This window comes from Artemia sp. Qi Xiang Cuo, chromosome 18 (genome assembly GCF_049724085.1).
Source record: "Artemia sp. Qi Xiang Cuo chromosome 18, ASM4972408v1, whole genome shotgun sequence".
In the NCBI taxonomy this organism is placed as follows: domain Eukaryota; kingdom Metazoa; phylum Arthropoda; class Branchiopoda; order Anostraca; family Artemiidae; genus Artemia; species Artemia sp. Qi Xiang Cuo.
In genome coordinates this window covers 23,008,995-23,034,760 of record NC_142811.1, presented here as the reverse complement: position 1 = coordinate 23,034,760, position 25,766 = coordinate 23,008,995, and the positions used below count along the sequence as shown (strand labels likewise).

The following is a 25,766-nucleotide window of genomic DNA, read 5'->3' as shown; positions in this document are numbered from 1 at the left end:
ATTGCACTAGCCATAAAATTCATACGAGTACTTGATTTATTTAACAGTATTGCACCAAAGTCGTTGTTGATTATTTACGATTTAGCTGAATCTATTGAAGAATGGTCACATAAAATACTCGAGTTATTCGCAGCCCGGTCACACCACGAAATAATTTCTGTAACTGTTGTGATCCATAATCTTTTTCATCAGAGTAAATGTATGAGAACACTTGCTTTGAATTGTACTTACTATATTATCTATAGATTTGTTCGCGATTCAAAGACCCTTATAACTCTAAACAAACAAATCTACCCTGGCGAACCCAAATCATTACTCTCGGCGCACAATCAAACTACTAGTAAACCTTATTGATATCTTTTATTGGATCTAAATCAAAACACACCCGAAGAGCTTTGTGCAGTCACTGATATTTTCGATAATGAAGTTACTGTATATCTACCCGTGAATAATAAAAAATGTCATTAGTCGCCATCATGACGCTGAAGAAGCTACATGAAAACAGACATTTATTTTCCATGTTAGCAAATTCAAAACCAAGGCTTAGGAAAGCTTTGCTCAAACATTGTATTAACAAATAAGTCATTAATCTCTTACCTGATTTTCGTTTAAATTTAACGGAAGGTAATGTTCAATTGTCAGATCGTGTTATACAAAAGACAAAGCAACACCGTTCACTTGTAAAAGAAAATGCCTTGTTCAAGCGGGTGGTAATTTTTTTCATTGTTACTACCGATAATCTTCGAACTTGTAAACACTATTCTCTAGATATATAAACCCTATAAATTGACGCCAATTGAACTTGCTCTCTCACCGAAAGAGTAGTTTGAACATAATCTTGATATATTTATTAACAATGAAACAAGTTCAGAGGATAAAAATTAATTTTGCATCAAAATGCCCATCGATGTGTCAAGAAACATAAAATTTATCGTGAAAAACCGCTCAAAGTAAATGCTGATAAACCTTCTTGAAAGTAATGAGAGTTTTGAAACTTTGAAAAAATCGAAAAAAGAAGAATATTTATTAACAAGGGTTGTAGACTTATTACCTCCATCCTACCACGAGCAAAGTAAAAGACTCTTGACTTACCTCGCTGAAAATGGACAAATTGGCGAGAAAAAGAATGAAGTTATAATCCAGGGCAAGAGTTAAAATTTAATTGGTTTGTTATCAGATTTGATTGCAAATCGTAAAAGAATTGAATCCTTTGATAGTCATTTATATAAATTTTTTAAGTTGTCAAATTTTCCCAAAAGTCTTATTGGGAATAAACATGTTTTAAAACGATTAAAGGAATTCGAAGAAATATCACGAGATATTTCATTGGATAGCACGCCAAGTGGGCCTAGTAAGGGTATTAAATGAACTCGTCTTTCCACATCGTTTAGTACGCAAAAGGGTAGCGGCCGCTTCACACCACGATTACATTCAAAATGGATCAGAATTTGGAAGGTGTTTATGAAAATATTGAAGAACCAGGAAGTTTAAGTTCTCCCACTAAACTTTCTAAAGTTACCGGGATTGAAACGGAACTAAAAAAAGAATATTTATAAAAGGAACCTAGTTATACTCTTCGTCGAAATCATAGGACTGGAGGTCGTTACTATCGAAATACTAAAACCTTTAACCTTCTGGTTATATTACAAGCAGATCTTTTGACTCTGGACACGATTCAAAGATGTCATAATAGACCGTAAAAAAATATACTACTTGCAATAAGTGTTTTTAGTAGCTATGCATATGCCGTTTGACTGCGGTCAAAGAAAGGTGATGAAGTTACTAAGTCCCTTGAACAAATCGGGGGAGTGAATTTGTTAATCCACATGTAAAAAAGTTTTATTGAAATATAATACAGTACTCTATGACTGTTATAGTCCAATAAAGGTGGCATTGGTTTGGCATTGGCTTTTTTTGTGTGTGCGTGTGTGTGTGTTTGTGTCTGTGTGTTTGTGTGTGTCTGTGTTTTGTGTGTGTGTGTATGTTTGTGTGTTTTATGTGTTTTGTTTGTGTGTGTTTTGTATTCATGTGTGTTTTTGTGTGTGTGTTATTTTTTTTGTTTTTGTGTGTTTGTGTGTTTTTTTTTTTGTTTTTTTTTTTCTTTGTGTTTTTTGGTGTGTGTGTTTGTATATGTATGTGTTTTTGTGTGTGTGTCTTTTTTGTGTGTGTGTGTCTTCTTGTGTGTTTGTGTGTTTCCAAATGTTAGAAGACGCTTACAATGATGATGGAAGGTATTCTAGGGATTCTAAAGAGTACTCATAGTGTGGTACTGTGGGCTGAGTTGCTCACAAAAACCCGAATGTATGAGTTGAAAATAAAATTTTTAACGAGAAATGACTAAAAAGTCCTTTTTTTTGGGGGGGGGGGGTGATCATAGGGGTGTGTCACAGGGGCAGTAATAGTGTAACATTGTGAGGCGAAATACTTAGAGTATCAAACACTAGCAAAGAAAGGGGGACTTCTCTGTTTTCAAAAAAGGGAAGGTGTCATGTGGAAAACTGATGCTAGTGTGAAAACAGTGTCGTAGCACCATTTCGCTCTGGACCACAAGTATACTTTTCATCGGTTTTGATATCTGCCCTTCTCGTATGATGTTCTTCCAAGCTCTGCCATTAGGTATTTTTCCTTAAGATATACATCGCCGTTAATACGCAATGCGCATTTGTATTTGGTATGCTGGGAGTTCCATGGGGTCCTTTTAGTCTTGCTCGTGAGATACACTTGCATCATTCATATTGGACCTAATCACGGGAAATCCAGGGGGTTTTCCAGAAAAACAAAGTATTAATGATTGGAATTTTGCCCGGGCACGAATCTTGCGAGGTGAGCGCTAGAAACAGGGATGCTCTGATGTTAGAGGGTAGCCGTAGAAATTATATGATGATTTCCCTATTATTACTACCTTTAAATTAACTCGAGCAAGACTGTTTTTAGCCTCTTTTATCGCCTTGCCGAAGCCCGGATTCCCTCCCAGGAATGAGTAGACATAGACCAAACCCCCCCTTCTGCGCGTAATATGGCTGGATTTCGTCCCCCCAAAAAGAGTAGACTCAGATCAAACTCCCCCACAGCGCGCGGGGTGGATTGTAGCAAGAATTTCTCGAAATAGAATTTCCCCTTCTTTGCTTGTTTTGATATTTTAGTGAAAAATGTACCCCGGGCTAAGAGAAACTGTTCAGGGGGTACTGGACACTTCCCCGGTGGCGAGCGGTGAGCAGGTCATTACATTAGTGGATGGAGCCTGGAAAACAGTAAATGTACACTTGATCTCCTCCCCAACAGACGGTTCCCCCTCCCCTGGAGTCCTCTCCCTTTGTCTTTCCTTAAATTAGGCATGCCATTCTTTTTAAAGCCACAATAACACCAAAAACTTACATTTATTATCAATACCTTCTCTGAAAATGAAGGCTACTAGGTGTGAGCTGGAAAATATTGTTAGGATATTGTGAAATATCAATGAATTTATCATAATGAAAAAGGGTGTTATTTCCTTAGAAGCTCTTAATGTGTATTAAATTTGCATCTAATATCCCTCCCCTCCTTCCCCTCCTTCTCATCCTCCTGGGTTTCAGGCTAGAAGTCTCGGTTTTCTATAATACACAGTTCTTTTTGTGTATATTATAATTCCCTCCCTCATATTTTTGCTGAAAAATTTGTCCTGAGGGTGTGTCGGGATGGGAAAAACCACTCGGGGGATTGGACACTTCTTCGAAGGCAAGCAGCGAGCACTGGATGGAGGCTGGGCAACAATAAATGTACGCTTGAATCTCTTCCCCCCACAGACGGTTCCCCCTCCCCTGGAGTGCTCTCCCTTCGTCTTTCCTTAAGTTTGGCATGTTGTTCTTTATCGTTTTAAAGCTTTAATAAAGCCTAAGAAACTACATCTATTATCAATGCATCCTCTGAGAATGAAGGCTACTAGGTGCGAGCCGGAACACATTGTTAGGATATTGTGAAATATCCATATATTTATCTTAATGAAAAAGGGGTATTTCCTTAAACGCTCTTAGTATGTCTTAAATTTGCATCTAATATCACCTCCCCCCTACCCTGCGGTCTTGCAGGCTAGAAACCCCCAGTTTTCTATAATAGATGGTTCTTTTTTGCGTGTATGATAATATGAAATTTTTATCTTTTATTTTTTGTCGTATTTTTTTGCTTTTTTTGTCTTTCATATGAATTTATATCTTTTATATATTTTTTTAAGTCTTTTTTATGTTTTGTTGCCTGTCAATTTGTTTTTATTTTCATTGTCTATGTTTTTAAAATTTATTGTTTGGGACGAGTAAGACACGCAATTCCCCTTTATTAATATCTTGAATGCAAATATTCCCCCAGAGTGTATCAAATTTGGCAGTAAACACACTGTTCTAACGACTATAAAAAACAGGGAAATCTCACTAATATCAGGTCACCCAGGGGGGAGGGAGCGGTGCCACATGGGTGAAATGCTCTGGTAGTCTGGAGTATTTTGTGGGGCATTAGGATTGTCTTTGGTTGAATCAAGGGATTCAGAAACATATTTTTTATTAGAAAATGAATGAAGAAAGTTATGTTAGGGGTGGGGGGGGTTATGTAATGTCATTGTGGCTTGAACTACAGCTTATAAGTTAAAATATGGACACTAAAGAAATTTTCCCGTGGAAGAGATGAAAATGTGCTAACATCTAGCATTTCTTAATTTGTCTTGACTCGTAGCTAATGTCGCTCCTCATCCCCCACGCTCCTGGGTGTCGGGCTAGAAGCCCCGGTTTTCTATTATATACTGGCCTTTTTTGCGTATAGTATAATATGACATTTTCATGTTTAATTTTTTTCGTGTTTTTTAGTTGTCTTTTTTATGTTTTATTGCCTGTCAATTTGTTTTATTTTCATTGTCTGTGTTTTTAGGATTTATTGTTTGGGACGAGTAAGACACGTATTTCCCCTTTTATTTTAATATCTTGAGTGCAAATACCCCCCCCCCCGGAGTGTATAAAAATTGCCAGTAAACGCGCTATTGTAACGACTGGCAAAAAATTGGGAAATCTCACTAATTTCAGGACACCCAGGAGATGGGGGAGGGAGTGGTGTCACGTGGGTGAAATTCTCTGGTTGTCTGGAGTATTTTGGGGGGCATTAGGATTGGCTTGGGTTGAATCAAGGGATTCAGAACCATAATTTTTATTAGAAAATGACTGAAGAAATTTACGTTTGGGGTGGGGGGGTCATGTAATGTCATTGTGGCTTGAACTACAACTTACAAGTTAAGGTGTAGACATTAAAGGATTTTCTCCATGGAAGAGATGAAAATCTAACAGGTTAAAGTTCTTAATGTGTCTTAAATTGCATCTAATATAACTCCCCCTACCCTACCCAGCGAGGTTGCAGGCTAGAAGCCCCCGTTTTCTATAATAGATGGTTCTTTTTTGCGTATATGATAATATGACATTTTCATCTTTTATTTTTTGTCCTGTTTTTTAGTTATCTTTTTATGTTTTATTGCTTATCAATTTCTTTTCATTTACAGTATCTGTGTTTTTAAGATATAGTCTTTAGCACGAGTAAGACATGTATTTCCCCTTTATTAATACCTTGAAAGCAAATGTCCCCTGGAAATATATGTTTTTCCAAGTACGTGCCGAATTTCGATGTAAACACATGAGTTCCAACAAATGGGGAATTTCAGGTGTAGTGCAATAGTTTATTTTTAGAATATGGTTCAAGATACAAAATATTGACAAATTTTTCATGTTCGACTTGCTTGGGGCGCTTTACCATTTGAATAGAATGACCTTTCAAGTCCTGGTGGGGTCAAGAACTCTAGAAAAAAAAATGAAGGGTGTTTTTAGCGAAAATGAAACGCCGAAAAAGAAATGCTTTTGGGCGACAAATGTCAAAATGGTATTATCTGGCAGTGATGGATAGTTTGAGTTTTGAGTTTGACTTATTTTAACTTCTGTTCGTTTTGGGTTTCATTTATTTATTGATACTGATTTGTGGTAGTTGTATGCTTGGTAGATTATTTGATTCTATTTTTGTTCATTTTTGGTTTAATATGGCCCTTTAATTTTTTTGAAAAACTTATTTTGTGGAAACAGTTTTTTGATTAATCATTTATCAATGGCAAAATTCCATCAAAATTGGCATTGGCTTTTGTAAAAAGTCCTAGCAAATTTGAATTTTTCATGGGAATTTGACCATGAAAAATCATGGTCAAATTCCCCACATAAATTTGAACAGTTTGGATTTTCATCGCTTTAATGCACAGTAAATGGAATTCCTCTCTTTAACGTATCCTTTGATAATTCCTATAAGAACCTATATGGGTTCACAATGCAATCCGTATTTTAAGATTCACAATTATTTGAAAATGATGAAGTCTAAGACATGTTTGCGGAAGCTCGTGCTATTATTGCATTAGATTTGTCCGGTACTCAAGATATGAGTATTGTCCGAACGGCTACTGAGCATTTAGAGTGTACTTTTGCCGATCCATTGGAGGAAAGTATTGCATTAATCTCGCTAAATCAATTTGAAACCTATTGGGAAATTGCTCCTGATCGTAGTATTCTATTACACTTGGTGCCATGAAGAAGGGTCAAATAATCAATGTATTCAATATGGATCCTTACATGTACAAATTCAAATCCTATTGCATACTGTCGGATTTCCTGGAGCATATTCAACATGTTAACAATATTCTTATCATTGTTATTAACATGCCATCAACTGTAAAGACGGGGCATTGGCTATGCATCTTTAAAACAAGAAGCAATATTGATTTTTCGTTCCTATTGGCCTATCGTGCACGTTCTACACACCTCACATTAAAAAGTTTCTTGAACAGAGTGGAAAATCTATTGTAGAAATTCGGGTACAAGACTTATCAACCAAAAGCTGTGGTTTCTATGCAATATTATATTTTATTTCCCAACGTTACAGTCTCACTTGCAGTAAATTCCTCGATATTTATAGTGACCAGCGTCTATTGAACGACTTTCTAGTTGAAAATACTCTTTTTTACCTATACAATATAAATTTCGGTGCCCTAAGAGTGAAATGCTTTAAAAATTCATGTAATCTTTTTATTAATAAAATTAGTATGTGCAAAACACTGTGTCCTTTAGATTTCTTCTTCTGCGTATAGGTAATCATAGGCAGTGCAATAGCTCTGCCTAAGTAAAGAACGATGTTGGCACAATGTATTATTTATTTATTTTTTTCTTTAGACCAGGGCACTTCGTATCGAAGGAGTTGTCGTAGAAACTTTGAAAATGGCTTCGAAACTTCGAAATTGGAGTGTCTTTTGCCCTTTTTAAAAGTCGAAAGTGATTGGAAGGCAACTAACACCCCTTCTACACCCAGCATTTCCCCAAACACATCCAATGAAAATTTTGAGATAGCTATTTTGTTCAGCGTAGTTGATTTCCAGATAGAAATTATGTTTTTGAGGAGGAGACTCCCCCAAAACCCTCAGGTCAAGGATTTTAAGTTATGCCCTGGGGGCATATAAGATTTTTCTAGAAAGTGTTGTCGTAGAAACTTCAAAAAGAGCTAATTCGATTGGAAATTCAAAGAGCTAGCGACCTTTTTATCATCGAAAGTGATTGGAGGGCAACTAACCCCCCGCTCACGCCCACCTTTTCCCCAAACATATCCGATCAAAATTTTGAGATATTCATTTTGTTCAACGTAGTTGAAAGTTCTGAAAATTGGGTCTTTGAGGACTTAATTTTTCTCTTAAATTAAAAAAAAATTTAAACGTTTTCACTATTATAAATTTAAGAAATCAAAAATTAATTAAGATTTTAAGGAATAAATATAAGCATAAGTATATTAAACTGACAATACACATTTTTTCAGTAAACTCATTTGAATTTTTGTCAGTAAAGCACAAATTAAATTCTAGCTCTTAGAAATCATAGGGTTTAGAACCCTACTCAGATTAATTTCTGCTCGTTTTGAGCTTGTCTTATCTTAATTTCTGTTTGTTTTGGGGTTTCATTTATTTATTAACACGGAATTGTGGTAGTTGTATGCTTGATAGATTATTTGATTATATTTTTGTTCATTTTCGGTTTAATGAAGTTCTTTACTTTTTATTGAAAAATTCATTCTGTGCAAAAAGATTTTTTTGATTAATCATCCTAAACGATAAGTGGCAGCAGCTCGTCAGGACTTAACTTGTATTCATCTTGGCATGCAAAGTCAGGGTCACATTTTCTACAATATAATATAACTTCATTTTTATTAAATCTCTGTAAAGTCAATAATACTCTACTGATTCATATTATAAAATTCACGTGTTTCAATTTGCTTATTTGAAGCAATGCTACACATAAATTTCTCATATGAAGAATCATCTTCTGTAACAGCCAGATAAAAGTCTGTAGGTTTACAATCAAAGTGGCCAGTATCTTCACATCGATGTCGTAAAGACCCGACTCGTTTATTGTTCCAGCTATTGAAGCGTATACCAGGTTCTTCTTCCCAAAACAATTTAAATCCGTGACAATACAGTCTCGTAAAAAATAAACTGAACTCACGTTTACGGCTCTTTGCAATCATGCCAGGGTAAGTATTTTCCCATTGATTACATTTATCATAGTGACAATTGGAGCATCAGAAACCTTTAGTATGAGAGTCAGAAGACAGGAATTACAGTCTTTAATTTGCACAGCATATCCTCTATGCAATTGATATGGATTGCATAATCTACACTTTTCATTATAGTCAGCAGTAAAAGTACAATTCTCACAGGATGACCAGCTGCCCCATGTATATAAACATAATGGACACGTATAGAACATTTTCCGATGTTGACTGTCTCACTTCAAAAAAGAAAGTCACTTGCAATAAAAATGCCTTCTAGGAGGAGTGACGTAACAAAACTTGTTTAGACATGATTTCTTACAAAATGGCCGTCTAAGTAGTGGATAAATGCAAAACCATAATATCATTTTGTCTCAAATAATATATCTATCAATTGAGTAAAAGCAGCTGGGCCATGACGACGAAGTTTCATGGTCCAAAGATGGGGAATCAGTTTCCACTATATCGTTAAGGCTTTCTCGAGTAGCTTTCTTTGAAGAGATAATTCTTGAAAATCATCATGTAAAATTAACCACTTTTCTAATTTTACTAGATGCCGTAAGATTTTCTGGCTCTCAAATTTCATCCATTTTAACACTCTAACTACTAAATAAAAAATCTCGTTAGTAACAAACCATTTTATAGATTGTTTTCTTCAATATATCTCGCTAATGCATTTAATCCGTCTTGAAGTCTCTGTATATGCACTATATTTTCTTTATCAACAAAGCATAACCGTTCTTCCAGATTGAATTTCCATAATGATACAACGTATCGCGCATTTATGTTGTCCAATTCTAGGGTTAGTCGGCAACCCCTTGTAATCTCTACTGCTACTTTAGGTACTCTATGTTCCATCTCGCTAACGCTTTCCATATCCAATAGTGTATAAGCATCCATTTTGATGCTGACACGCTGAAATCTTTTTTAATACTGAAGAAATAATGTGACGCCTGGAATTCTGGGAATCTTTCCAGTCGGCCGGTAGAAACAGGGCTCCCTTAGGAATCTTAACAGCCGACCGGTAAAAACAGGGTTCCCGTGGGAATCTTGCCAGCCGACCGATAGAAACAGGGCTTCCTTAGGAATCTTGCCAGCTGATCGGTACAAACAGTGCTCCCGTAGGAATCTTGCCAGGGGTGGGAATCTTGCCGTTCGACCGGTAGAAACAGGGTCCGCAATGCACAGGTGCGAGGGACTAGGAGCTCCACTTGTACACCCCCTATGGACCTTCCCGGAATTCTATGTTAATTTTCCTATCTGACCCGTGGAAATCCAATGTTAATTTTCCTATCTTACTTCCAGAAATCCCTTGTTAATCTGCTATCTGACTTCCAGAAATCCCATGTTAATATCCCTATCTGCCTTCCAGACGTGCCTACGGGAAAAGGGAGGGCATGACTTTAGAATTCTATGGGAAAAGGGAGGGCATGACTTTAAAGTGACTGCGGGAAAAGGGAGGGCATTACTTTAAAGTGCCTACGGGGATGCTACTGATATACCTGAATAAGTACCCAAGTTTCTCCGCTGTGTGTGAAAACTGCTTTTTTGTTGCAGCAAGAATTGGAATCACCAAACTGCTATCTAATATTTGTATTTTTTTAAGGTTACGCTGCTGGTGCTTTATGCGCCATGTTTTTTGCCGTGCCGTTTGCAGGAAGAATCCTACTGCATAATGAAGTCGGGCCTTGGGAATCCTATGTTCAAGCATTTTTCCATACGCGGTTGGAACTCTACTTGGGAAATGCTTTTATTGGTAGGTTTTCTTTTTAATAAATGTAGGGAAACCATTGGGAAGAAGTTGAAAGGATAATTTACTCTATTTTTCGTAATAAATGTGCTATAAAATAACATTCTTGAAATTCAAAAAAAAGTGTGCTTTTGAAGTCTCATCATTTAATTTAGATTACACACTCACTTCAAAAAGGGCATTAGGTGAACAACTATGAAGTATCATATTTGCCCATGCACCGTGAAAAACAGAACCTTCATTTTCGATATCAGTCAAATGTATTTTTGTATTGCAATCTATGAGACAAAAACACAGATCATAAAGTCACTGCTATGGACCTAATACGTTCAGTATTACTGACTTTTAAGACCTTGTATCTTGAATGTTTTGTAGAGATTCGTCCCTCTCTTGAATAATAAAAAAATAAATGCAGATTCTTCCACATTTTGCTTTCCACTTGCAAACCTCTAAATTCTAGCCACATCTTCACTGGATTTAGGATTCTTTGTCTGAGAGGGTGAGGGTTCGAATCCTAGTGTATCCAGTTATCTGGTTTGGGGGTCAGTGGTGTGACTCTGTAAGCTCAGCCAGAGTCGACTCAGCTCTAAATGGGTACCTGGAGAAATCTCGGGAAGGTAAACAGGAAGGGTGTGTAAAAGCACAGGATGGTTGTCCCCCGGTCCCCCATTGCACTTCCTGGCTGAAGGGCCGAGAAACGGAGATCTGCACCGCCGGTAGGGACTGTAATGTCCAATGCCGCAGTATTTACCTTTTTTATTTACCTTTACCATCTTCACTGGCCAGGTTTGACTTATAGAATAACGAATTAGTGCTTAAATAAATAGTTTGTTTAAAACTGAAAATCAAAAGAACAACGTACAGAAAACATATAAACGAGAAGGTATGAGGCATGAATCTTAATAGAATATTCTCAATTAGTAATAAATTGGCTAAAGCTTTCAAGGCTGCTACTCTTTCGTGTGGCTGATGTTATATGGTTTATTTGCATGTGTTGTGGTGTTATTCTATTCAAACTCAGGGTTTCGCGATAATTAAGCTAAGTACAAAAAACTGATGTAGTGCACTTGTTGCAGCTCTTCAATGATTATTGATCAGAGTTAAGAAATTTGTCTTTTTCTCGTTTCAAAAGTTGATTTTTTTTTTTTTTTTTTTGGCTGTGGGTTTAATTTACAATCTTACTAATAAGAAAGGAGCAAAAAGTACCTTCCAAGTTCTATAGTAATGAGAAATCCCAATTTCTATGGAGTTAAAGTCTAGTGAGGCATAGGTAATATCGTTCCTCTCCCTCAGTTCCTCCCTCCTTCAGTTCATGCAAAAGTTGAAATAATAATCTCAGCTCAAATCGCAAAGAAAAACGAGTTCTAACAGTAAATGGCCTCAATTTTGGATCCGTTGGAAAATACTCCTTCTTTGAATCTTTAGGTTTACTACTTATTAGCCTAAAAAAAATTCTGGTGGTGGGGCCAAGGAATCTTAGCACATCCTAAGAACTTTTGTTTTGTTTGAACTTCAATTTCAAACTAATATCTGCTTATTTGCTTTCTTGAATGGAGCTCTTGACTCGAAAGTGGTAACATGGCTCAAAGAAAGTAACTTTATGAAACGATTTCATATAGTCCCCTCTGACATACTCTATAAAAATACAGATGTGTAATTCCTCAAAATCTCATCATTCCCGACTGAGACGCTTTTCTTGAAAGCCTTAACTTTCCTTAAAAGCCGCTGGGGTTAGACTTACCAGAGAAATTGGGAACATAGGAGCAAACAAAAGGACAAAACCGAAGTTTTTCTCCGACAACATAATAATTGCGATTCTTTCGAAGTCATAACAAGTGATCAATAAAATATACCTGGGTATATTTATGATTCATAAAGAATATCTTTTATAAGAGTCTCAGCACTCTAAAAATGCTTCTTTTTTTCTTTTTTTTGTTACCTTACAAAAATATTTACATTCTGTTTTCTATAAATTTGGTAAATAAATAAGCATAATTGAATCATCAATTAATCAATTTTGTTTGTTTTTCCCTTCAGCCCTGAGTGCTATTTCCTTTTACGACTACTACAATATCATCAGTAAATGTTGTTACTGAATTGTAATTTATTATTCAAGCTATTTGCAAGGTCATTTAAATAAATAAACAAACCCTAATATTGAACCCTGAAATGAATTTTTATCTGCCTTTGAGTATGCTTGATTTTTGTTCGCAATCTTGGAGCTGATATTCAGTGACACCAAACACGTGTTCAGATGGCAAGATGTAATTGCTACTATTTTCAAAGGGCTATTTTCAACGAAATACGACAAAAGTTAAAAAAAAAATATAATAATGAAAATTTTCATTTTAATTGTTTAATTTCTCTCTACTATTACGTCTACTTTGATATGTTACCAATGTTGTACTAAAAAGTAACGGTACATGACCGATTTTTTTTCACTTTAACAATTCATTAAAACGGTCTTTGCTCAAACTCGTCAAAAACACTTTTTTAGTGACATTAAAACCACTTTTGATATTTTTAAAGGTGTTGCGGTACTAATGCTTGTCGCCCTAACTGTTGAAAGATACGTTGCAGTTTGTCAGGTCGGCCAAGGTCGATACTTGATCAGCAAGAAAGCTCCAAGCGTCGTTTGTAGCCTACTTACAATTTTTTCACTGTTGATTTACTCACCTTATCTTTTGAGAGCTCACGTTGTGACATGTATTGAGGAAGGTGGTGCCAATAGAACCTTGTATCGCATTCAAGAGCACCCCACATTTTCCAATTCAATTGCATGGGCGGTATACTTATGGATTTTAGAGGCGATTTTTAAGGTAGTTATTTAAAATATATACCTGATAATAGTAACATTGGCTATTTTTTTTATTAATGTAGTTTTTAGCGTATAAATTATGACCAACAAAGGGAATGACCCAGAAGTCAGTTACTGCTGATGATTATATTGATCAACGCTTGAAACATAACAACACTTTTAGCGATATAGGATTATAAAATCACCCGTTAATTATCTTAGCTGATGAAGATAATAATAAGTAATTAATAATTATCAATAATGTATTATTATTCTTATTCTCAAATGAAGTATAGCCATAAATTCAGTAACATTACTACACTAATGATTAGCAAAAGGGACTAACACTGTTGTCTTTTCAGAGTTTTCCACAATTAAAACGGATAAAATAAATTCGTTGTCATTCTTTAAAGAACACGACGCAAGCAAATCAGAGTTCAGAGTTATTATTCACCAATAAATACAAAATGGAAATACAATACCTTTATTCCCCTCGAAAGGCTCCAAGGCCAGGGACACAAGGGGAATAAAAAAAACAGAATATACGCAACAACAACAAAAAAAGAGAACAATAGCCAAATGGCATACAATATTAAAAAGAGAACATACCTGAGGCCTGGGAGTTAAAGCGCAGAGAAGAAAACCATACACCTTGAAATAAACACTCAGGGGACATCAACGCATCAGAAGAAAAAAACAATAAGTAAATAAATAATAAAATAAATAAATAAATAAAGAAATGCTATTCTGTTTGATTCTTAACTAAATGGCCCTTAAGAATCCTTTTAAAAGTCCCAAACGAGTGGCATCTCTGTACTAAAGATCAATAATTCAATTCAGTTCAATTTATTCAAAACGTTTCAAACAAAACGGCACAAAGGCTCTAAATGACAGAGTAGAACACAAGGGAAAAAAAAGAAAATAAAAGAAAAAGGAAAAGTATATAACCAAAAACTTATACATTGAAGACAAAATATGCAATCTTTACTCTCACAAAAAGAAAACATAGAAGACCAATCGTGATTAAATTTGCTGGAAGATATGAAATCTTCGACTCTTATCAATAAATATATCTGGAAAAATGGCGATTGACTTCTGGATCGAAACCCAAGTTTAGTAATGTACTATAAGAAATGGGAAATATAATGTCAAAGAGTTTTCATGTATATATATATATATATATATATATATATATATATATATATATATATATATATATATATATATATATATATATATATATATATATATATATATATATATATTATATATATATATATATATATATATATATATATATATATATATATATATATATATATATATATATATATATATATATATATATATATATATATATATATATATATATATATATATATATATATATATATATATATTTAACAGATATGTTGGCTGTTATTTTTGATTCCCGATTTTCTTTTTTACCTAATATGTTTGAAGAGTCTGACCAAAAATCGGACCTTTAAACAGGAAGGTACCAGAAAATATATTTCTGAGGGAGGGGGCACATTGAACAAAACAATCGAAAACAAACATATTAAACGGAAGACGTTGGAGACTATGGACAATATATTTTAAAAAAATAAAGTGTCAGGTGCTTCCAAGCTGCTTTCTGTAACCTATAAATATGAAATTTGGCATGTCCTCGTATTTACAACATTAAACTAGCATAAGTAGTTATACTTTTCCCCTATATGAGCGAGAACTTGATTTAATTGCTATAGTAGTACTCATGGTTGTAGGGAGGGGGGCAGGGGGGGGGGGGGAGCGGCCCCCCTAGGCCTTCAAAATTAAGTTAGATATGGCTGAAAAAGCAGATGGTTTGGAAAAAGCAGTTGACAAAACTCCATCACACTATCGACTGCCCCCCTAGACAATATGCTGCCTAATGCTGCCTACGCCAGTAGAGTGCTAACTTATACTTTGCGGCCTTTTCGTTCCATGGTAACTTTCCAAGGCATAGTCTACAGCCAGCGGTTATACGGCAGTGTATAATGTCCTCAAACAGGTTTTTTTCTGTTTTTGTTGTCAGTTACACAATGAATGTAGGTCATGAGTTCACATACACATTCTTAAAACTACACGTGATTAAACACGTTATAAAACTACGTGCTATTTGCTTATGTCCTGTTGGTACCATTCCAAACGAGTGGGGATCCCCCGCCTGTTCTTAAACATTGCAAAAAAGATAACAGTATGAACGGGGGATTCCCCGCACAAATTTGTTTCAACTCCAAGTTTTTCAATCAGACTGGTTTTTTGAAAGCATAGTGTGTACATGTGTGTAGGCTTTGTTATTAAAAACTTGGACACTACAATCAGAATTGTTTGATTAAACGTTTAAAAAGGGGTAATGAGATTTGCGAATTGGAATACAAATTTTTAACTAGAAATAGCTGAAAAGTGTTTTGGGGAAGATGGGGTGATTGTGTACTGTATAATACACATGTGATATTTGGACAGTGTTGTCAGTTTAAAATAATTTAACGTTCCCTTCGTTCCCCCATTTCTGAGAGCAGGGGGGGATGGTCAATTTTGGAGGGAAAACCAAAAATACTCAGAATCGAAAATAAATGAGATCTGCCTCAAGGGCAAGGCTCAGAGGCCCTTCGTTCCCCCATTTCTGAGGACGGGGGAGGGAGGGTCAATTTTGGAGGGGAAATCAAAAATACTCAGAATCGACAATAAATGGGATCTGCCTCAAGGGGAAGGCTCAGAGGCCCTTCGTTCCCCCCATTTCTGAGGACAAGGGAGGGGGGGGGTCAATTTTGGAGGGAAAACGAAAAGTACTCAGAATCGAAAATAAACGGGATCTGCCTCAAGGGGAAGGCTCAGAGGCCCTTTGTTCCTCCATTTCTGAGGGCAGGGAGGGGGGGGGTGGGTAAATTTTGGAGGGAAAGCCAAAAATACTCAGAATCAAAATAAACGGGATCTGCCTCAAAGGCAAGGCTCAGAGGCCCCTCCTTCCCCCTCAGAAAAAGTTTTAACAAGAAATGTCTGAAAAGTTTTTTTTTTTGGGGGGGTGAGGGCGATGGCAGAGTGGGTGTTTTAGACTAGTTATAGTGCTGTGGTACGAATTGCTTGTGAAAAACCCAAATGAATTAGTTGAAAATAAATTTTTAAAAAGAAATGTCTTACAAGTATTTGTTTGGGGGGTGGGAGGCGATGACAGAGTGGATATCTTAGATTAGTTATAGTGCTGTACTCTGGCATTCGCTTTCGCTTTCGAAAATTTGCTTTCGAAAACCCGGATGAATTAGCTGAAATAAAGTTTTAACAAGAAATGTCTGAAAAGTTTTTTTTGGGGGGGGGGGGCGATGACAGAGTGGGTGTCTTAGACTGGCTATAGTGCTGTACTCTGGCATGAATTGCTTTCGAAAACCCGGATGAATTAGTTGAAAATAAAGTTTTAACAAGAAATGTCTGAAAAGTATTTTTTGGGGGGTGGGGCGAAGACAGAGTGGATGTCTTAGACTAGTTATAGTGCTTTACTCTGGCATGAATTGCTTTCGAAAACCCGGATGAATTAGTTGAAAATAAAGTTTTAAAAAGAAATGTCTGAAATTTTTTTTTTTTAAACACATTTGGCTGAAATAAAAGCGTAAGTCTTAAATCACAACTCAAGGTCAGTAAATAATTCTTTTTTTTTTTGTTAAAAAAAAATGGCTGAAATAAAAGCGGAAATTTTAAAATAACAAAAACTAAATGGCATTAAATAATTCCTTTGTTGTTTTTTTTGTTAAACACGAGCTATTGTAGAAAATAATTTCAAAGTACCAAGTCACATGATAGTTACGCTTTTGTAGAAAATAATTTCAAAGTACCAAGTCACATGATAGTTACGATATTATAGAAAATAATTTTAAAGTACCAACTCACATTATAGTTACGTTATTGTAGAAAATAATTTTAAAGTACCAAGTCACATGATAGTTACGCTTTTGTAGAAAATAATTTCAAAGTACCAAGTCACATTATAGTTGCACTATTGTAGAAAATAATTTCAAAGTACCTAGTCATATTATTGTTACGCTATTGTAGAAAATAATTTCAAACTACCAAGTCACATGATAGTTACGCTTTTGTAGAAAATAATTTCAAAGTACCAAGTCACATGATAGTTACGCTTTTGTAGAAAATAATTTCAAAGTACCACGTCACATGATAGTTACGCTTTTTTAGAAAATATTTTCAAAGTACCATGTCACATGATAGTTACGCTTTTGTAGAAAATAATTTCAAAGTACCAAGTCACATGATAGTTACGCTATTGTAGAAAATAATTTCAAAGTACCATGTCACATGATAGTTACGCTTTTGTAGAAATAATTTCAAAGTACCAAGTCACATTATAGTTACGTTATTGTAGAAAATAACTTCAAAGTACCAAGTCACATGATAGTTACGCTTTTGTAGAAAATAATTTCAAAGTACCAAATCACATTATAGTTACGTTATTATAGAAAATAATTTCAAAGTACCATGTCACATGATAGTTACGCTATTGTAGAAAATAATTTCAAAGTACCCAGTCACATGATAGTTACGCTTTTTTAGAAAATAATTTCAAAGTACCAACTCACATGATAGTTACGATATTATAGAAAATAATTTCAAAGCACCAAGTCACATGATAGTTATGCTATTGTAGAAAATAATTTTAAAGTACCAAGTCAAAGGATAGTTACGCTTTTGTAGAAAATAATTTCAAAGTACCAAGTCACATGATAGATATGATATTGTAGAAAATAATTTTAAAGTACCAAGTCACATGATAGTTACGATTTTCTAGAAAATATTTTCAAAGTACCAAGTCACATGATAGTTACACTTTTGTATAAAATAATTTCAAAGTACCAATTCACATGATAGTTACGCTTTTCTAGAAAATAATTTCAAAGTACCAAGTCACATGATAGTTACGCTATTATAGAAAATAATTTCAAAGTACCAAGTCACATTATAGTTACGCTATTGTAGAAAATAATTTCAAAGTACCAGGTCACATGATAGTTATGCTTTTGTAGAAAATAATTTCAAAGTACCAAGTCACATTATAGTTACGCTATTGTAGAAAATAATTTCAAAGTACCAAGTCACATGATAGTTACGCTTTTGTAGAAAATAATTTCAAAGTACCAAGTCACATGATAGTTACACTTTTGTAAAAAATAGTTTCAAAGTACCAAGTCACATGATAGTTACGCTTTTGTAGAAAATAGTTTCAAAGTACCAAGTCACATGATAGTTACGCTTTTGTAGAAAATAATTTCAAAGTATCATGTCACATGATAGTTACGCTTTTGTAGAAAATAATTTCAACGTCCCAAGTCACATGATAGTTACGCTATTGTAGAAAAAAATTTCGAAGTACCATGTCACATGATAGTTACGCTTTTGTAGAAAATAATTTCAAAGTACCAAGTCACATTATAGTTACGTTATTGTAGAAAATAATTTCAAAGCACCAAGTGACATGATAGTTACGCTTTTGTAGAAAATAATTTCGAAGTACCAAATCACATTATAGTTACGTTATTATAGAAAATAATTTCAAAGTACCAAGTCACATGATAGTTACGCTATTGTAGAAAATAATTTCAAAGTACGAAGTCACATGATAGTTACGCTTTTGTAGAAAATAATTTCAAAGTACCAAGTCACATGATAGTTACGCTATTATAGAAAATAATTTAAAAGTACCAAGTCACATGATAGTTAAGCTATTTTATAAAATAATTTAAAAGTACCAAGTCAAAGGATAGTTACGCTATTGTAGAAAATAATTTCAAAGTACCAAGTCACATGATAGTTACGCTATTATAGAAAATAATTTCAAAGTACCAAGTCACATGATAGTTACGCTATTTTAGAAAATAATTTCAAAGTACTAAGTCACATTATAGTTACGCTATTATCGAAAATTAATTTATAGTACCAAGTCACATGATAATTACGCGTTTCCATACAATAAGTGAAAAGCACCCTCTCTTTTGATATTTAAAATATTGTAGGAAATAATTTTTAAGTACAAAGTCACATGATAGTTACACTATTGTTGGAAATAGTATCAAAGTACCAATTCAATTGAATTATATATCATGTTAAAAAATAATTTCAAAGTACCATGTCACATGATAGTTACTATTTTGTAGAAAATAATTTCAAAGTACCAAGTCACATTATAGTTACGTTATTGTAGAAAATAATTTCAAAGCACCAAGTCACATTATAGTTACGTTATTGTCGAAAATAATTTCAAAGTACCAAATCACATTATACTTATACTATTATAGAAAATAATTTCAAAGTACCATGTCACATGATAGTTACGCTATTGTAGAAAATAATTTAAAAGTACCAAGTCACATGATAGTTACGCTTTTGTAGAAAATAATTTCAAAGTACCAAGTCACATGATAGTTACGCTATTATAGAAAATAATTTCAAAGTACCAAGTCGCATGATAGTTATGCTATTCTAGAAAATAATTTCAAAGTACCAAGTCACAGGATAGTTACGCTATTATAGAAAATAATTTCAAAGTACCAATTCACATGATAGTTACACTATTATAGAAAATAATTTCAAAGTACCAAGTCACATGATAGTTACGCTATTATAGAAAATCATTTCAAAGCACCATGACTCAATAGAGTGCAGCTTTTGTAGGATACAAATTCTAAGCAACTATTCACATGATAGTTACGATATAATAGGAAATATTTTCAAAAGAACCAATTCACTATATAGTTAAGATAATGTATAAATTATCTAAAAAGTAACATGTCACAGGAGAGTTACGCTAGTTTATAAAATAATTTCATAGTACCATGCCACATGATAGTTACACTTTTGTAGAAAATAATTTCAAAGTACCAAGTAACATTATAGTTACGATATTGTATAAAATAATTTCAAAGCACCAATTCACATTATAGTTACGTTATTGTCGAAAATAATTTCAAAGTACCAGCTCACATGATAGTTTTGTTATTATAGAAAATAATTTCAATGTACCAAGTCACATGATAGTTACGTTATTTTAGAAAATAATTTCAAAGTACCAAGTCACATAATAGTTACACTTTTGTAGAAAATAATTTCAAAGTACCAAGTCACATGATAGTTACGCTATTATAGAAAATAATTTCAAAGTACCAAGTCACATGATAGTTATGCTATTATAGAAAATAATTTCAAAGTACCAAGTCACAGGATAGTTACGCTATTATAGAAAATAATTTCAAAGTACCAACTCACATGATAGTTACCCTATTATAGAAAATAATTTCAAAGTACCAAGTCACATGATAGTTACGATTTTGTAGAAAATAATTTCAAAGTACCAACTCACATGATAGTTACGCTATTTTAGAAAATAATTTCAAAGTACCAAGTCACAGGATAGTTAAGCTATTATAGAAAATAATTTCAAAGTACAAAGTCACATGATAATTACGATATTTTAGAAAATAATATCAAAGTACAAAGTCAAATTATAGTTATGCTATTATAGAAAATAATTTCAAAGTACCAAGTCACATGATAGTTACGCTTTTGTAGAAAATAATTTCAAAGTACCAAGTCACATGATAGTTACGCTATTATAGAAAATAATTCCAAAGTACCAAGTCACATTATAGTTACGCTATTGTAGAAAATAATTTCAAAGTAGCAAGTCACATGATAGTTACGCTTTTGTAGAAAATAATTTCAAAGTACCAAGTCACATTATAGTTATGCTATTGTAGAAAATGATTTCAAAGTACCAAGTCATATTATAGTTACGCTATTGTAGAAAATAATTTCAAACTACCAAGTCACATGATAGTTACGCTTTTGTAGAAAATAATTTCAAAGTACCAAGTCACATGATAGTTACGCTATAGAAAATAATTTCAAAGTACAAAGTCACATGATAGTTACGCTCTTATAGAAAATAATTTCAAAGTACCAAATCTCATTATAGTTACGCTATTATAGAAAAGAATTTCAAAGTACCAAGTCACATGATAGTTACGCTTTTGTAGAAAATAATTTCAAAGTACCATGTCACATGATAGTTACGCTATTATAGAAATTAATTTCAAAATACCAAGTCACATGATAGTTATGCTATTATAGAAAATAACTTCAAAGTACCAAGTCACAGGATAGTTACGCTATTATAGAAAATAATTTCAAAGTACCAATTCACATCATAGTTACGCTATTATAGAAAATAATTTCAAATTACCAAGTTACATGATAGTTACGCTTTTTAAGAAAATAATTTCAAAGTACCAACTCAAAAGATAGTTACGCTATTATAGAAAATAAATTCAAAGTACCAGGTCACATGATAGATACGCTATTATAGAAAATAATTTCAAAGTACCAACTCGCATGATAGTTAAACTATTGTAGAATATAATTTCAAAGTACCATGTCACATGATAGTTTCGCTATTTTAGAAAATAATTTCAAAGTACCAAATCACATGATAGTTACGCTCTTGTAGAAAATAATTTCAAAGTACCAAGTCACATGATAGTTACGATATTATAGAAAATAATTTCAAAGTACCAAGTCACATGATAGTTACACTTTTGTAGAAAATAATTTCAAAGTACCAAGTCACATGATAGTTACGCTATTATAGAAAATAATTTTAAAGTACCAAATCACATTATAGTTACGCTATTGGAGAAAATAATTTTAAAGTACCAAGTCACATGATAGTTACGCTTTTGTAGAAAATAATTTCAAAGTACCAAGTCACATTATAGTTGCACTATTGTAGAAAATGATTTCAAAGTACCAAGTCACATTATAGTTACGCTATTGTAGAAAATAATTTCAAACTACCAAGTCACATGATAGTTACGCTTTCGTAGAAAATAATTTCAAAGTACCAAGTCACATGATAGTTACGCTTTTGTAGAAAATAATTTCAAAGTACCACGTCACATGATAGTTACGCTTTTTTAGAAAATAGTTTCAAAGTACCATGTCACATGATAGTTACGCTTTTGTATAAAATAATTTCAAAGTACCAAGTCACATGATAGTTACGCTATTTTAGAAAATAATTTCAAAGTACCAAGTCACATGATAGTTACGCTTTTGTAGAAAATAATTTCAAAGTACCACGTCACATGATAGTTACGCTTTTGTAGAAAATAGTTTCAAAGTACCAAGTCACATGATAGTTACGCTATTAGAGATAATAATTTCAAAGGACAAAGTCACATTATATTTACGCTAATGTAGAAAAAAATTTCAAATGACCAACTAACATGATATTAATGCTAGTATAGAAAATAATTTCAAAGTACCAAGTAACCGGTTATTTACGTTCTTATAGAAAATAATTTCAAAATACAAACTCACTGAAAAGTTACGCTATTATAGAAAATAATTTCAAAGTACTAAGTCACATGATAGTTACGCTCTTTTAGAAAATAATTTCAAAGTACCAAGTCACATGATAGTTACGTTATTATAGAAAATAATTTCAAAGTACCAAGTCACATGATAGTTACGCTATATTAAAAAATAATTTCAAAGAACCAAGTCAACTGATAGTTACGCTATTATAGAAATTCATTTCAAAGTACCAAGTTACATGATAGTTACACTATTATAGAAAATAATTTAAAAGTACCAAGTCACATGATAGTTACGCTATTATAGAAAATAATTTCAAAAGTACCAAGTCACATGATAGTTACGCTATTATAGAAAATAATTTCAAAGGACCAAGTCACATGATAGTTATGCTATTGTAGAAAATAATTTCAAAGTACCAAGTCACATGATAGTTATACTTTTGTAGAAAATAATTTCAAAGTACCATGTCACATGATAGTTACTCTATTATATAAAATAAATTAAAATTACCAAGTCACATGATAGTTAAGCTCGTATATAAAATAATTTAAAATTACCAATTAACATCATCGTTAATATGGTGTAGAAAATAATTTCAAAGTACCAAGAAATTTAATTCAGGAAATTATAAAAAAAAATTTAGACAGAGCTACGTGCACGTAACCCTGACTTTGAAATTATTTTCTATAATAGCGTAACTATCATATGACTTGGTACTTTGAAATTATTTTCTACAAAAGCGTAACTATCATGTGACTTGGTACTTTGAAATTATTTTCTACGAAAGCGTAACTATCATGTGACTTGGTACTTTGAAGTTATTTTCTACAAAAGCGTAACTATCATGTGACTTGGTACTTTGAAATTATTTTCTACAAAAGTGTAACTATCATGTGACTTGGTGCTTTGAAATTATTTTCTACAATAACCTAACTATAATGTGACTTGGTACTTTGAAATTATTTTCTACAAAAGCGTAACTATCATGTGACATGGTACTTCGAAATTATTTTCTACAAAAGCGTAACTATCATGTGACTTGCTACTTTGAAATTATTTTCTACAAAAGCGTAACTATCATGTGACTTGGTACTTTGAAATTATTTTCTACAAAAGCGTAACTATCATGTGACATGGTACTTTGAAATTATTTTCTACGAAAGCGTAACTATCATGTGACTTGGTACTTTGAAGTTATTTTCTACAAAAGCGTAACTATCATGTGACTTGGTACTTTGAAATTATTTTCTACAAAAGTGTCACTATCATGTGACTTGGTACTTTGAAATTATTTTCTACAAAAGCGTAACTATCATGTGACTTGGTACTTTGAAATTATTTTCTACAATAGTGTAACTATAATGTGACTTGGTACTTTGAAATTATTTTCTACAAAAGCCTAACTATCATGTGACTTGGTACTTTGAAACTATTTTCTACAATAACGTAACTATAATGTGACTTGGTACTTTGAAATTATTTTCTATAATAGCGTAACTATCATGTGATTTGGTACTTTGAAATTATTTTCTATAAAAGCGTAACTATCATGTGACTTGGTACTTTGAAATTATTTTCTAAGAAAGTGTAACTATCATGTGACTTGGTACTTTGAAATTATTTTCTATAATAGCATAACTATCATGTGACTTGGTACTTTGAAATTATTTTCTACAAAAGCGTAACTATCATGTGAATTGGTACTTTGAAATTATTTTCTATAATAGCATAACTATCATGTGACTTGGTACTTTGAAATTATTTTCTATAATAGCTTAACTATCATGTGACTTGGTACTTTGAAATTATTTTCTACAAAAGCCTTACTATCATGTGACTTGGTACTTTGAAATTATTTTCTATAATAGCATAACTATCATGTGACTTGGTACTTTTAAATTATTTTCTATAAAAGCGTAAATATCATGTTACTTGGTACTTTGAAATTACTTTATAAAATAGATTAGATATCATGTGAAATGTAAGTTTGAAATTATTTTCTGCAATAGAGTCACTATAATGTGACATGGTACTTTGAAATTATTTTCTATAATAACGTAACTATAATGTGATTTGGTACTTTGAAATTATTTTCTACAATAGCGTAACTATCATGTGACTTGGTACTTTGAAATTATTTTCTACAATAACGTAACTATAATGTGACTTGGTACTTTGAAATTATTTATACAAAAGCGTAACTATCAGGTGACATGGTACTTTGAAATTATTTTCTACAATAGCGTAACTATCATGTGACTTGGTACTTTGAAATTATTTTCTACAAAAGCGTAACTATCATGTGACATGGTACTTTGAAACTATTTTCTTCAAAAGCGTAACTATCATGTGACGTGGTACTTTGAAATTATTTTCTACAAAAGCGTAACTATCATGTGACTTGGTACTTTGAAATTATTTTCTACAAAAGCGTAACTATCATGTTCCTTGGTAGTTTGAAATTATTTTCTACAATAGCGTAACTATAATGTGACTTGGTACTTTGAAATAATTTTCTACAATAGCATAACTATAATGTGACTTGGTACTTTGAAATTATTTTCTACAATAGCGTAACTATCATGTGACTTGGTACTTTGAAATTATTTTCTACAATAGCGTAACTATAATGAGATTTGGTACTTTGAAATTATTTTCTAAAATAGCGTAACTATCATGTGACTTGGTACTTTGAAATTATTTTCTATAGCGTAACTATCATGTGACTTGGTACTTTGAAATTATTTTCTACAAAAGCGTAACTATCATGTGACTTGGTAGTTTGAAATTATTTTCTACAATAGCGTAACTATAATGTGACTTGGTACTTTGAAATCATTTTCTACAATAGCATAACTATAATGTGACTTGGTACTTTGAAATTATTTTCTACAAAAGCGTAACTATCATGTGACTTGCTACTTTGAAATTATTTTATACAATAGCGTAACTATAATGTGACTTGGTACTTTGAAATTATTTTCTATAATAGCGTAACTATCATGTGACTTGGTACTTTGAAATTATTTTCTACAAAAGCGTAACTATCATGTGACTTGGTACTTTGAAATTATTTTCTATAATAGCATAACTATCATGTGACTTTGTACTTTGAATTATTTTCTATAATAGCGTAACTATCATGTGACTTGGTACTTTGAAATTATTTTCTACAAAAGCGTAACTATCATGTGACTTGTTACTTTGAAATTATTTTCTACAATAGCGTAACTATCATGTGACCTG

The 25,766-nt window shown here is 32.9% G+C and overlaps 1 protein-coding gene across 1 annotated transcript in view; it reads left to right on the top strand.

Annotated features, from left to right (window-relative positions):
• Window positions 1–25,766, top strand: part of LOC148941335 (putative G protein-coupled receptor B0563.6) — a 230,050-nt gene that overhangs the window by 114,917 nt on the left and 89,367 nt on the right. The window contains exons 2-3 of the mRNA XM_089104099.1: window positions 10,181–10,330; window positions 12,854–13,143. Coding sequence (XP_088960225.1) covers window positions 10,181–10,330; window positions 12,854–13,143 — 440 coding nt within the window. The remainder of the gene's footprint in view (window positions 1–10,180; window positions 10,331–12,853; window positions 13,144–25,766) is intronic.